The 15305-nt window shown below is 42.8% G+C and overlaps 1 protein-coding gene across 1 annotated transcript in view; it reads right to left on the reverse strand.

The window, feature by feature from the left end:
* Positions 1-15305, reverse strand: part of LOC135080968 (E3 ubiquitin-protein ligase SH3RF3) — a 42730-nt gene that overhangs the window by 11888 nt on the left and 15537 nt on the right. The window contains exons 3-12 of the mRNA XM_063975690.1: positions 11612-11788; positions 9706-9806; positions 8525-8639; positions 7817-7916; positions 6902-7028; positions 5996-6074; positions 4351-4749; positions 3177-3466; positions 1132-1315; positions 17-255 (exon numbers count right to left, since the gene is read on the reverse strand). Coding sequence (XP_063831760.1) covers positions 17-255; positions 1132-1315; positions 3177-3466; positions 4351-4749; positions 5996-6074; positions 6902-7028; positions 7817-7916; positions 8525-8639; positions 9706-9806; positions 11612-11788 — 1811 coding nt within the window. The remainder of the gene's footprint in view (positions 1-16; positions 256-1131; positions 1316-3176; positions 3467-4350; positions 4750-5995; positions 6075-6901; positions 7029-7816; positions 7917-8524; positions 8640-9705; positions 9807-11611; positions 11789-15305) is intronic.

The following is a 15305-nucleotide window of genomic DNA, read 5'->3' on the forward strand; positions in this document are numbered from 1 at the left end:
AGGATATGAAACTCACCTAGACCGCAATACGGTCTTAGAAGATGAAGGGGCGTCCAGTCTTGGCTCACTAGTAGCGTTCTCCGTCGCATCTTGATTCTGCGCGGCTTGCGTCGCCGATCCGCTCGCATTCGATGCGGTGGAGGCGTTCAGTTTGGGACTCTCGGAAGGCGGCAAACTGACGTTGAGAGACGTGTTGGTTGCGGTGGAACTCTCGTTTAGACTCAGTACTCCCATTGAAGTATTGAGCGAAGATTCCTGGCGAATAGGAAACATTTTTAATGAACTTAAATAGTCTTAGAAAAAACCTAGACGAGATAGAAAGTTTGAGGTGCAGATGGTCAGGGATTTTCATGAGGTGCACCTCGGGCAAGTTCAGCGAGTTTTGATCACGCGGGCAGCTGATTTTTCATCTATGCGGCAGCTGGTTTCGTCAACTCGGCGGACCTGTTGGGCGACCCGTAAGCCCTATCAATCGAGGGGAGCCGGTAAAGACCCTCTGGGCATCTGCCATCTAGATATCTACTATAAAAGACGGGCGCCGGCGGAATCTATACCAGGGCCCAGTCTTTTGGAGGGCCGCGCTTATTACTTCTCTAATTAGCAGAGTTAACTAAGCAGCGGCATGGAGCAGACCGTAACCTGCTATTGCGGGCCGAGAGTATTGCTTCACCGAAGAGTAAACCTCATAAAAAAAAACGGCCAGGAGGAGAGAACTGGTGGTCGAGCTAACTGCGCGCTCGAATGCAACTCTCTTTCGCACACTTCCCGCGTTAAACCTGTCCGTACAGAGCGTCGGTGTGACGTCACGTTACTATAGTCTGGTCCGTGAGCACGTAGAATTTTGTCCAATGACCCCAAGCTACCCATTCTTATCGCTCTCGCGTAATTATGTTGCTGGATGCGGGCAGCGCAGGACCGTTCATTGTGGAAAACCTTGGGGGAGGCCTTTGTCCAGCAGTGGACGTCATTTGGCTGAAACGATAATGATATGTTGCTATCGCGCTCGCATACTCACTCCGGGTGCCAGTCTCACAGTCGCGACAGCAATATAATTACGCGCGAGCGATAAGAATGGGTAGCTTGGGGTCATTGGACAAAATTCTACGTGCTCACGGACCAGGCTTTACACACCTGCTCGGGCGCCGGCAGCACGGTGGGCGGGCAGGCGTTGTTGTCGGGCGAGCTGGGCAGGCTGGGCTCGGCGCTGTCACAGGCGCTGGCGCTGCTGCTGCTGTTGGGCGTGGTGGTGGAGCTCACGCCGAACGACGATGGTGTGTTCATACTCGAGCTCGAGTCTGAGCTCGCGTTGTTTGAACTGGAATAAACAATTTCAGACTCAATCAGTTGGACTCTAACAACCTTCTCCATTGCAACGAGGGCTATCGTTTTAGCGCTCACCAGTTAGCGCCACTGTAGAGTAAGGTCCTGTCACTTGCTAGTAGCGAAGACAGTGGCACCAACTGGTGAGCGCTAAAGTGGTAGGAGGACTATCGCATTTGCACTCATCAAGATGGCGCCACTGTAGAGTAAGGTCCTGTCAATCGCCAGGGGTGCCAACTGTTAAGTATAAAAACGATAGCCCTCATTGCTTTGAGACAATGTTATTTGATCTTGGAAATCGGTATGGTGGTCGCATAAGGGTGAAATTTCGTCCGCAATCTGACGCAGGCGTCAGCGACTCGCGCCACGGCAAGAATTCCTAACGCCAGGCTGGCGCTGACGTCCGATACGCACGCCGGAGTTCAACGACCTCACATCGGGTGGCCCGGTGAGTGTAATGACAGCCGAAGAGAACGTTCGGGTATACTCGTGCGCTATTCGTTGTTAAATGTGACGTCATAAAGACTCTACGAGGTAACTACAACTATTTTGGGCTTACCTGAAATTCACAGGAAAATGTTCATGCGCCCGCACATTCTGATACGTAGTTTCGATCTTGTGTATCGGCGCAAGAAGTCGCGTAAGGGTCGAATTTCGTGCGCAACCGGTCACAGGAATCAGCCACTCGCGCCTCGGCGTGTATTCCTAACGCTGGCGTCCGCGACATGCGTCACGTAAGCGCTTGCAAGAGTTCAACGACCTCTCATCGAGTAGCCAGGCGAGTGAGATGACAGCCGAAGACGTCGTTCGGGTATGTTCGTGTGCTATTCGTTAAATGTGACGTCACAAAATCAAAATCTACGAGACATTAGAAAGGCTTACCTGAAATTCACAGGAAAATGTTCATGCGCCCGAACATTCTGATACGTAGTTTCGATCTTGTGAATCGGCGCAGAGGTCGCATAAAGGTCGAATTTCGTGCGCAACCGGTCGCAAGAGTCAGCCACTCGCGCCACGGCGTGAATTCCTAACGCTGGCGTCCGCTACACGAGTCACGTGAGCGCTTGCAAAAGTTCAACGACCTCTCATCGGACGGCCTGACGAGTGAGATGATAGTCGAAGGGGACGTTCGGGTATACTCGTGCGCTATTCGTTGTTAAATGTGACGTCATATAAAATCTAAGAGGTAACAGCAACTATTTTGGTCTTACCTGAAATTCACAGGGAAGTGCTCATGCGCCCGCACATTCTGATACGTGGTTTCGATCTTGTGAATCGGCGCTGAGGTTGCATAAGGGTCGAATTTCGTGCGCAACCGGTCGCAAGAATCAGCCACTCGCGCCACGGCGTGTATTCCTAACGCTAGCGTTAGCTACACGCGTCACGTGAGCGCTTGCAAGAATTCAACGACCTCACATCGTGTGGCCCGGGGAGTCAGATGACAGACGAAGACGACGTTCGGATATATTCGTGCGCTATTCGTGAAATGTGACGTCACATAAAATATAGGAGACAATAGAAAGTGTTTTAACGCTTACCTGAAATTCACAGGAAAATATTTGTGCGCCCGCACATTCTGATACGTAGTTTCGATCTTGTGAATCGGCGCAGAGGTCGCATAAGGGTCGAATTTCGTGCGCAACCGGTCGCAAGAATCAGCCACTCGCGCTACGGCGTGTATTCCTAACGCTGGCGTCCGCTACATGCGTCACGTGAGCGCTTCCAAGAGTTCAACGACCTCACATCGTGCGGCCCGGGGAGTCAGATGACAGCCGAAGACGACGTTCGGGTATGTTCGCGCGCTATTCGTAAAATGTGACGTCACATAAAATCTACGAGACATTAGAAAGGCTTACCTGAAATTCACAGGAAAGTGTTCATGCGCCCGCACATTCTGATACGTAGTTTCGATCTTGTGAATCGGCGCAGAAGTCGCGTAAGGGTCGAATTTCGTGCGCAACCGGTCGCAAGAATCAGCCACTCGCGCTACGGCATGTATGCCCAGTGCTGGGCCGGCGCCGGCGTCGGCCACGCGGGTGACGTGCGGATGGAGGTGTAGATGGATGAGGTCGAGTGAGTGCTTGGGCTCGCGGGACACCAGCCCGTGGGATATCACGTGCTGGTTCACTGGTTGCTGGACCACCACCTGGGAAAGTGAAAATGTTGTAAGCGTAAGATTTTAAACTTTCGCGTTCCATTTCAACTAAAATAGTAAGACACGGGTCGAATACGGATACTGTGAGTGTTGTGTGTCGTTGTAATATCACTAGTGGTAGTGTAACAAAAGACAATATGAGGGTAGTTGAAAATTTTCAAGCCCGCCCGATTGGACGACGCCCCGAGCCGCCAGTCTGCTTGTGACCACGACTGCAGCATCGCAGCCGAAACGTCGTGAGTACATAATGTAACTCATTAATAAACGTCGCGTTAAGACCCGTGTCTTACTATTTTTGTTGTAAGCGTGTTTCATCATCATCAACATATCAGCCATAGGACGTCCACTGCTGAACATAGGCCTCCTACAATGTTTTCTATGTTGATCCATTGGTAGCGGGCTGCATCCAGCGCCTTCCTGCTACCGTCTTTAGGTGCTGCTAGCGTGTTTAACCAAATCATTTATAAGGGCTATCGTTTTAGCACTCACCACTTGGCACCACTGTGTAAAGCCCTGTCACTTGCTAGTGGCTAAGACAGTAATGCCAATTGGTGAGCGCTGAACATTTGCATTCGCCAACATGGCGCCACTGTAGAGTAAGGTACCGTCACTCACCAGCGACGCCAACTTTTAAGTACAAAAAGTTATTGCAAACATAGGTGAATACAGATGTGCCGAGTCAGACTGACTCGAATACTTAGCAGGTACTCGGATCCACAATACTCGAATACAGATTTCGAGTACTCAGGGTATTCGAATACTAAGTCGTGTACTTTAATAGCAACTTTTGACTGTACGCCGTACAGTCGAATTTTGTATGCCCGCGACGTCTGCTGGGAGCGGTGCGCGTGCTGGAAGTGACATACACCAGTCACCTGCTGCGGGTGCGCCGGCTGCTGGTAGGCGGGGTGCGAGTGCGCCATGGCGGGCTGGTAGCCGCCGGGCCCGGCCGCGCCCAGCGACAGCGACGTCTGCTGGGAGCGGTGCGCGTGCTGGAAGTGACATACACCAGTCACCTGCTGCGGGTGCGCCGGCTGCTGGTAGGCGGGGTGCGAGTGCGCCATGGCGGGCTGGTAGCCGCCGGGCCCGGCCGCGCCCAGCGACAGCGACGTCTGCTGGGAGCGGTGCGCGTGCTGGAAGTGACATACACCAGTCACCTGCTGCGGGTGCGCCGGCTGCTGGTAGGCGGGGTGCGAGTGCGCCATGGCGGGCTGGTAGCCGCCGGGCCCGGCCGCGCCCAGCGACAGCGACGTCTGCTGGGAGCGGTGCGCGTGCTGAAAGAAACAGAAGTGAAAAAATTACAAATTACAAAGCTTGTACTATGGCAACGGATATAAAAACAATCTTTTCCCCACTAAAAATCCTTACGTCACAGAATAATAAGTACTACGTGTACAGAAGTTTTACTTCGCGAAGGTATTTAAAAAAATGTATGCTCAATGTCATTAACAATATGGTGTAATTTAGCTTGTCTCAAGAGTCAAGCACCATTTTGTTGACAAACGTCAGTGATCGGCACTGCGCCGAAGCTATAGGGCTGACTTCGGTAAAATGATGTGACGTAAGGTGCCAAACTGCGGAAAATGGCGGAACAAATACATGATTTTGCATTTACCTCTCAGTGTCTTGAGGCATCTTAAAAAAGTACATTCTGTGTTTTTATTATTATTTAGGCGGTTAAATACTGCACAGTATTTAGTACACCATTTTCTTTATTTTCTTCCATCATACACAAGAATACGCGTGCGTGAGTCAATGTTCGCTCATATGTGAGGCCTTGGCCCTGTAGGTGGGCCATCGTGCGTGTTTTGTTTTTGATGTAAACTCGCGGAGATGAACAGGCCTGCTTACGTCCACGAAGACGCGCCCCACCATTCTTCCGCTAATGTTTGAGCGATAACGATACACGCTAAAATATCCATGAGTGTACACACACTTCAATAATGACGCTGGGATTGCTCGGATTTAAATCCGCGCACCCCCGCGCTTCCCTCGACCAAAAAATTGGTGAGACGCGTCTTCGTGGATGAAACGATCTATGGACGCAATCATGCGTGCATCGCTACTCCCCACGCAAATGTGATGCAGCAAACGCTACATAAAGTCCCATCGGCATCGTTTCAAACGCGAGTCATAATAACAAAAGCTGGGACTTCTTAAAAAATACTTTACTTCTTACTTTACAATAATAATGTTATAACTGTTATAAAAATAAACTTAAACTACGTTAACAGTACTATAAGCCTAAGGCTGTAGGTTGGATGAAGAATTAACCAAGATTGTGGTTGCAGCTCCTATTTATATGATGTTTGCGGCAGAAACTTGTTAATGAAATCTTCTAGTGAAGTCCACGGTGTTATAACAATCTTTATTCTTATTTTTAATGTCTGTATTGTTGTGGATGGGTTGACTCGCGCATGATTCCATACAAATATATGATCGCTAGGGTGTGGCGAACGGCGCTACTCAAATGCGTGTTTGTATCGCTGCAAAAAGTCACAATGTGTAAGCTCCCTTTACCTGTGTGTGATGTCTGTGGTCGGAGTGGCCCGCTCTCGCGTGTTCTGGCAACGGGGGCACGGGACGGTTTAGCGGAGTACTGAAACAGACAAAAAGCTACTTTATTACAAACACTTTAGAACCAAATTCACAGAAATCTACTATTCATTCATTTGCAGGAATCAAGTTCTCAAAAATACATAAAAAAGCAATGATCAGTAATTATAATTTCTGAATACATACATTTTATTTCTGCTGTAGAGTAATACCCATAACAAAGAAATAAAACATGGTTAGGTTTTCTTCTTTGTACATTTGCACTTTGCCGTGTGACAATAATCTAGAAAATTACAGCAAATACAGCCCCAAAACAGTTCGTTTTCAATCGGCTGTAAAATTCGATTTTAGTACATAGCTTCGAACTCAATACATTTTATCAGTCAAGAAACTTGATAGCTAGTTCCCATCGACATAAAAAATCTATGTGTGAATAGTGTTTTGACTGCTCATTGTGTGTATAATTAGTCTCATATTCACATTAGAATATGTTTAGATTCAATCATTATATGGGTGCATCATAAAAAGTTAGTCAATTGGCTAAAGCCTGGTCTGTGAGCACGTAGAAATCCAATGACCCCTAGCTACCCATCCTTATCGCTCGCGCGTAATTATATTGCTGTCGCGACTGTGCGACTGGCGCCCGCAGTGAAATTACGCGCGACAGCAACATAATTACGCGCGAGCGATAAGGATGGGTAGCTTGGGGTCATTGGACAAAATTCTACGTGCTCACAGACCAGACTATAGAGCGAACCACCCTATGTTTGCTGCTTAAACCCGTTAACGGACCTAATAAGATCAAATTTTTCTGTTTTGAACCATAACAACAGGGAATAAGACTCAAAATATCTTAACCTCAGTACGTACCTGTTCATGAGATGCCTAGCGGGCTGGTTTAGCTCCACGAAGGCGATGGGGAAGATGCCCACGCGTTGCTCCAGACGACCTTCAGCCCAGTTCTCGTCCACGCGCCGGTGGACTGTTATTATCGCGCCTGTAGGGAAAAAAAATATATTTGAAAGATAAATCACATTTTATTTACCTATAGAGATTGGTAACAGAAATCTTTAAAAATAAATAATCGTCCTCGACCCTATCCAATGTTTACCCTATTTTTATGTATATTTACATTTGTCTTAATATAAGTAGCTTTATTTAATACTAAGCATGTTGTGTACGCTGATTTTGGATCTCTGTTTAGTTATTTAATATTTTGTTAATTTCATGGCTATATAATTGACAGTGATCTGTTTGTGTACCTATTTTAAATAAATAAATAAATAAATATACTTGACGCAGCGGAGGCTCCAAAACATTTGTTTTTTATCAAGGAATAAATGTATTTTAACGAAATACCTATGTTAATATTAATGACAATAGAGCTTGGTCTTTACCAGCCTAGCTCACTCTTTATTATAAAGTCTGACAAATGTGACCGAGTTTCTTTCGTCACTTCCCCTCAGCGTCAGTTGTCCCAAAGCATTAGTCCCTACTAAAAGCTAATTTGGCAAGTGTATAACTTAAAAGGGCAGACATAGTACTAATAAAATTCTGAATTTATCCCATACGCAGATCCCATACATCAGAAGCACACTAAAATACCCCGTTGCTTTATGATTGCCTTAAAGATTATCTCAAGAAAATATGTCATAAATTGAGTGAAGTAGAAAACTTTTAGATCTATCAAAATTTTCTACAGCACTCCAAATCTAACGAGTTCTAAAGGAACTCATATGCAATTTTGCCGTTGTCTAGTAGAGCAGAACTTATAGATCATCATACCTTTGTCGAAAGCAAGGCATCCTTCCTCGTCCGGCGCTGACATGCGAAAGTCGTAGAGAGCTTTACAAAGCGCCGTAGGGACCGGCAGTGGCACAATCACCTGAAAAGATGATAGGAATTTATTGTCTGCTAGCAACTATGAAATAGTAGTAAAGGACCCATAAATGGTTAAGACTTTTTCTTGCATAAGTAAAATAACGAACGAGCTTATTTCAACTTTCTTAACATTTACGAGAGAAAGGTCTCTATTTATATTACATACTAAATTATTTGATAGAATAGACATAGTACAGATGACTTCATGAAAGTTTAACACTGTAGGACTTGTTAGTTTCAGCAGGCCTGTTCATCTCCGCGAGTTTACATCGAAAACTAAACACGCACGATTGCCCACCTACAGGATACTATTCGACAAGGCCTCACATACGAGCGAACATTCTACTCACGCACGCGTATTCTTGTGTATGATGGAAGAAAATAAAGAAAATGGTGTACTAAATACTGTGGTTTCAGTCAAATTACGTCCACTGCTGGACAAAGGCCTCCCCAAGAATTGCCACAACGACGGGTCTTGCGCAGTCCGCATCGAGCTGCTTTCCGCGACCTTTACTAGACCGTCGGTCCACCTACTGCCATAGCACCTAATGTAGTTGCAATAAAAGCAATTTTAGAACAAAAATAAAATGTGTAGACCAAAGTGTATCTTACCTGTACATAAGTGATGGGGAACATCCCGGTCCGGCCAGAGCACTCGCCCTGGTACCAGAACGGGTCTAACTTCTTCTGCAGGATGATCATGTCGCCTTTCTTGAACGAAAGATCTCTGGAAAAGGAAACATTCTGAATTATGTAATTGCAAAGTTGAGAAAAAATGGCGAAGAATAGACTGTGCCAAGTTATCTATTTTCATGGTAATTCTACTGATATACTCTACCGTAAGTGTATATATGTAAAGATATGTTGAACACACATACATCCTCATACTGTTAATTTATCTGCTAATTGTCAACTGACCAAAGAATTTAATAAAGCAATATAAATTAGTCAAATTCCATAGAAATCCAATACGTTATTTATGAATCTTATGCCCTTCTAAAAGCTTTTCGGAATTATAATTGAGATAATTTCTGCAGGATTTAAAGAACTTCTATACAAGCATTTGTACTGTAACAGACAAGGCGAAGAAAATCGGCAAGACTCGGAGCGAAACCAAACGCGAAGCTCAAGACCGAACGCGATGGAGGACTGTTGTGGACGCCCTCTGAACCATCTAGGGGACATAGGACCTTAAGTCAAGTGAGTCATAGAAGTATCGCCTTTCACACTATGGTCTTACTCCATTGCACATCCGTAGGAAAGCTTCTGATTTACTTTTCCTTTTCAAGGTCGTTAATGGTCTTATCGATGCCCCGGATATACTGGAACGCTTAAAATTTGCCGTACCTCGTAGTAGCCGCAGCCGCGTGCAAAATCGAAAGACGTTTTCTATCCCTCCGTGCAGGACTCGACTCGGTCAGCACTCCCCGTTACATCGCATGTGTACTTGCTACAATTATTCTATGCGTTTTGTCTTTGACATCTTTTTTGGTTCTCTCGTCTCCGCCAAGCGCCGTATCAATACGGCTATTCTTAATTTAAAATAGTCTAAAATTAGTCTAAATTTTGTTTAGTTTTGTGTAAATGTAAGATCTGGTTTATCTGTGTAATATTCTTAATTTAAGGTGGTTTAATTAATTATTTTTATATGCATGCTGTGCTTACATCGAGTAGGGTAAATCAGTATGAATTGATTTTACATTCATTACTTACTTTTGCATGATATTTGATTGTACCCAGTTTTGTAAGCCAAATAAAAAAAAAATAAAAAAAAAAAGTATTTAGATACGTACCCCTGCTCCTTAGAGATGTAGTCGTGTAAGGCCCTAGCGTGCGGCGGCATTTGCTTGCCGTCCGCGCGCCCCATATGTTGCTGGCCTTGTTGCAACTGGGCCTGCAATACAACATATTATTGAAACACTGCATAGATACATTGAGATGATAATGAGCGAAAGGATACTGTAGGTACACATTAATCAGAGTAATAAATTAACTCCATGAATGAACAGAGCGTATTGAGTAGCGTCCTGCGTTCCCACATCATTGCCCAATACAATCAACAATAGAAAACAATAGTTATACTGTTCCTTGTATGTGTCGGCGGCTGAGCCCGCCAGTTTTATTTTAGTCGCAAATACACCTTTAAAGAAATCACATGTTTTACTGTTCTAACCTTCTGACGTACGTTTTGTGGACTTAACTTATAAAGTGGATATTACTTATAAGTGGACAACAACAATAATATACCTGAACATAACGTATATTAATATAATTACGTACATCGGGTATTAATTAACGTACAGATACAGCCGACTTTGTGGATTGGTAAAAATAAAATGCAACAATAATAGTACTTTTATAGTTTCACGTAACTTCTACCAGCTCTTTTTAATAATATATTATACTGAGTCACGGCTTATACTGAGCAGATGCCATTTTGGTGCATGAACCTTACTGTTTGGTTTTATCTACTATATAAAAATAAGTCGGGTTTTCCTCCCTGACGCTATAACTCCAGAACGCACGAACCGATTTCCACGGTTTTGCATTCGTTGGAAAGGTCTCGGGCTCCGTGAGGTTTATAGCAAAGAAAATTCGGGAAAAGGGGGTAAAACGGGATCCACGCGTATGAAGTCGCGGGCGGCCGCTAGTTATATCTATTTGTTATTTTATTTTGTACTTGCATCGAATAAATACTTTTTTTTCTTTCTTTCTTTCTAATATCATGTATTTAAGTCTTCACTGCAGGAGGATGACCCTCTGTAATTTATCAGCGGCAAAAGGGAGTATTTGGCCTTTATTCCCCATGCCAGCGAGAAGGGTTGAGGGAGGCTTGGCCTAAAGTTCGCATTTCTCCCTTCCCTTAGTCTTCTTTTAAGACATCCACAGGAAGAATGGATAGTGGTGGTCTTATTTTAGCACACAGCTAATCCCTAACAACATTAAGGATAGCTTAACATTAGCATCTTATTTAGTTGCGATAAGTGCTACTTTGGAATAAAATCTATAGCCTGCCTGTACGGCTGCCTTTTATGACTCACGTTCAAAACTTATCTTGCTCTTTCAACGATCGTCGAGTGCCTCTTTTGTGCATGATACAAGTCATTGATTGCCGCTATCAATTGCCACTTGAAAGGAGTGTGGCCAAATACGTGTTAATTCAATATTGGGACCTAAATTTACAAGAGTTTAGAGCAGGATCGAAACAAATCCTGAGCTTGTTATAAAGTAGACAAATCTCATTAAACGGATATTCACAAGTTCACAACTCATTAATGCATTTTTTATCGTAACATTGGAGTTTAAAATCTAATGAAATATTTTAACGGGGCGTTATCTAATGCTACGTGACTACTAGCGGCCCGCTGAAAGTACAGGGCACAAAGTTCGACAAAATAAGTTCGCAGAACTTTAAGTAACTACTACAAGTCAGCTGAAACTACGACACGTTTGGTGTAATCCTGCAACTTTCGTCTAACAACTACTTCTACCGCAACGCTACACTTTGTGTCGTCTCGTACGTTGTGTCGCTTTCATCATCATCATCATTTCAGCTATAGGACGTCCACTGCTGAACATAGGCCTCCCCCAATGATTTCCACAATGGCCGCTTGGTGGCCTGCAACCAGCGCCTTCCTGCTACCTTTATGAGATCGTCGGTCCACCTTGTGTCGCTTTCGTCATCGTAAATTGTCTTACCAATTGAAGCTGCGCTTTCGTCCTGTGCCCCGAGCCAGTAGGTTTCCTCGGAGCCGAATTCTTCATGCCCTCGAGGATTCTCATGAGGAGGACGTTCGGAGGAAGCTCCTCCACCTTCGCCTCGACCAGGATCCGGCACTCGGGGCATCGCAGCTCCTTGTGGGACTCGACTATGACCTGGAAATAAGGATAGAATACCTCTGTTAATATAATGTTATACGTATATTTCTTTTTCAACCAGAAAAGGAAGGACGCTAAGTAAGAAGTAGAGTGCAAAATGGTCATGCTGATCATCATCATTTAAGCCACAGGACGTCCAATGCGGAACATAGGCCTCCTCCAATGATTTCCATAATGACATAGTTGCAGTGTGCTATATGAGAGTTATGCTCGGTGTTTCTTTTTCATGAAAAATGTATTTTCAAAAAACTCTTTCGTAAAACCGTTAAGATTATCATCAATGTATCATAGAGGTTTTCCTAAAAAAAAAAGGTAAAGAAATAACGGAGCCGTGTGATAAGGATTGTTTTAAAATTAATGCATGTACTCGTAAGTTGCGTGACTAATTCGTATGTTAATATTACCCATGTAAAACATTCCATGGTTTTGTAATTATGTTCAACAGCATTGTGAAGTTTAAAAATAGTTTGTCCATCAAATCGCCAGTGAATAAATAGATGCTCGATGAAGTTATCTGCAGTAGCTATTGTGGGCATTTAACACAAATAGCCTATATCTATCAATTATTTCTTTATCAGTCAATTAAAACGATAGTTTATGAGCTAACCGGCCAAGCATTATGTAGCAGACCAATCGACTATTGATAGCTTCAGATCTAAACATTTGTGGACAATACCCATGTTTTAATACTGCTCTGTAAACTAAGTAGCGTCTCAATAAAAACAAGTTCGAAAATATTAGGAAAGTATTCTATAGTCATAAGAGAGCATCATTCTACAAAGAGGGTTAATAAATAATTTTAATGGAAGTAGCCACCTATTCTTAGGTACTTATAGCTTTTTTAATTGCCTTCAGAGTCCAAGTCCGAGTCAAAAGAATGACCTGTGCGTTATTACGGGTCCACATACGAACGAGTTTAAACATTAAAGAGCAGTTTTAAATGAGTTGTGCAAGTTTAATCAGGCGAGAGGCCAACAAACTATCAAAATCGCTAAACGGACGCTGTATTTGGCGTACGTTCAGCCATATTTTGTCATATGGGTCACTGAATACATTCATACAAAGTACATCGCTTAATGGTCCTTAAGTACACTATATTTAAGCTAATTATTCCATGCTTTAAGCCCTTGGCTAGAAGCAGGCATACGACTGTAAAAGCACAGTATACATATGAGCTAAAGCTAAAAGCGTATGAAAACGCTAAAGCTGGCGCGTGCCAAAAGCTCCAACTTACGTATCTCAATTTTGTTAAATCCAATTTAACCCTGTGAGGTTCGCTTGTAGTTTATTAAACCCAAGCTAGGATAACTGTACCTCTTAATTACTATATAATTAAACCTATGATAAGCGCAAAACTAATTTTATCCTGTTTTTGAATGAAATTATGAAAACAGGAAAATTTTATTTTATGATAATCGACATAATGATAAGTCCTGATGTGGTACAGAAATTTAAGGAAAAATACATAACATAATTTTAAACCAATAGTTCGCAAACGACCTCCTCTACATGGGAATTTGCTATGACGGGTATAGTTCCAGTCACCCTGTATAAATAGCAACCTAGCAAATAATTACGGGGGCTTGCGGAGTTTATTGTAAACTACTTCGAAGAAAAAGCAATAGCATACATGTACCTCCTCCTTGCTAACATAAAATAAAACTAACGCCCGCGACTGATACACAGAAACTGATATAGGATTGACATATTTATTGAGGCAATGCCTTGACGTGGGAATTGATCGATAAATTAAATAGCGTTCTAATTACAACAACAAAACGATTAACTTTTACCCACATTCAAATACTAAGCTAACTTAAACATTAACATAGTACTAGTATACAGGGTGGACAGGGAGTTGACATTCAAAGCTAAAATTTAGATTCCTTACATTAAGGTGTATCTAAATCACCCCCATGTATGTTCTACGATTTTGCTTACTTTAGGAGATAGAGTTAATTTTGTGATTTATCCTTAAGTATCACCTATGGTTGGTTTTTAATTTTTTTCTCACTCTGGAAGCTTCTCTAGCATAAGTAAGTAAAAACAAACTACATGCACCTACAAGTGCTCGCCTATTTTATTATGTGAACGGCAACTCTATGGGTATTGAAATTGCTATTACATGTTGTGACTTGTGATGTCATGTATTCTATGACTGAATTCAGGTCCTTATCAGAGATACGTTATGATGTGTTCGAGGAAACCTATTGTGTACCTTTCACCGCAGTAGGTAAAGACTATAGCTATCTTATCAATTTCGCTTGATTATCAATATCTTTCGCTCAAGGCATACCGGTTTATTTGATTCCGGGTGACATTGGCCTAATTATCATAATAAAACAGTATTTATGTAGTAGTAAGCTTCTAAAAATATAATATGAATGTTGGGAGTTTAGATGAAGTCTGGCACTATTCATACATAGTTCGTCTGGCTACGTAAGGGGCAACAAACTTTGCGCTTAGAAATGGCAGATCTTCTCGCTTTAAAAATACCTGCAGACGTTTCTGAATCGATAACATTCTTCAATGAAAGTGTGAGTAATATTCTCTCTGAATAGTTTTACATGAATTTTATTCCTTGAATATCTCAAGTAAGTCCAACAAAGAGTGTATGTACAAAAGGATGATGCATCGAGTAAAACTTGGTAGAATGCAATATAACAATTTAGGTCCGTAACCGTTCGAAACAGAGGCCGATCTATTTTTACATGGCACGTACAAGAAGTGGGGGCAGACGTAAGTGGGGCAATTAGTGATCAATACCATGTCGACTCTGGCGAATGACATTTATTGGAAAATACTTGAATACGAATGGGGATTCTTTCTCTTGCAGTGGGGTCGGTGCGGGCATTATCTCGAAATACAACCCCGATGGGAGCGCTTAACGGGTCAGGTCGAGACTGTCTGCAGTTGCGGTTTTCCAGTATTTTCTAGAACTTTGAAGATAAAGGATTGGCGATTGTTTTATATATTATAGTGGATTACAACAAATCATTTTGCTATCTTTAAATAAATTAGTAATTACTCATGTGTTTGTTATGTATACGAAAACAATGGGGCATTTCAAAACTACGCAACGTTTACATCCTTGTCTAAATTTGGATATCGGCTTTATGTTAAGTACTTTTTATATACCGCCTTTTCAGTGCCGTCATATCGACAATAAAACTGGATCAAACTTGGCTTATTTATTTATAGTGGCAACCAATGTGGCAACGTACGTGATTAACTACCAATGTGATATGTCTTTCAACTCGACCAGGGGGGTAATCATTCAAACGAAGATGTTCACAACATGACAATCTGTGTCTAATCATCACGAGCTCTTAATTACATAAATGTAATATCAAAAACTGAAAGCTATAATTTGATTTCAATTTGTTTCTTAAAATAAACCCGTAGAGTTGAAATAACGCCCTTTATAAAACAGAAAACAGTTTTGTTATTCAGTAAATAGCTTTTCAGCTGGTTCGTTCCCACGTAAGACATTTACAGGTAGCGTGGGTCCAAT

The sequence above is a fragment of the Ostrinia nubilalis genome, chromosome 19, assembly GCF_963855985.1.
Source record: "Ostrinia nubilalis chromosome 19, ilOstNubi1.1, whole genome shotgun sequence".
NCBI lineage: Eukaryota > Metazoa > Arthropoda > Insecta > Lepidoptera > Crambidae > Ostrinia > Ostrinia nubilalis.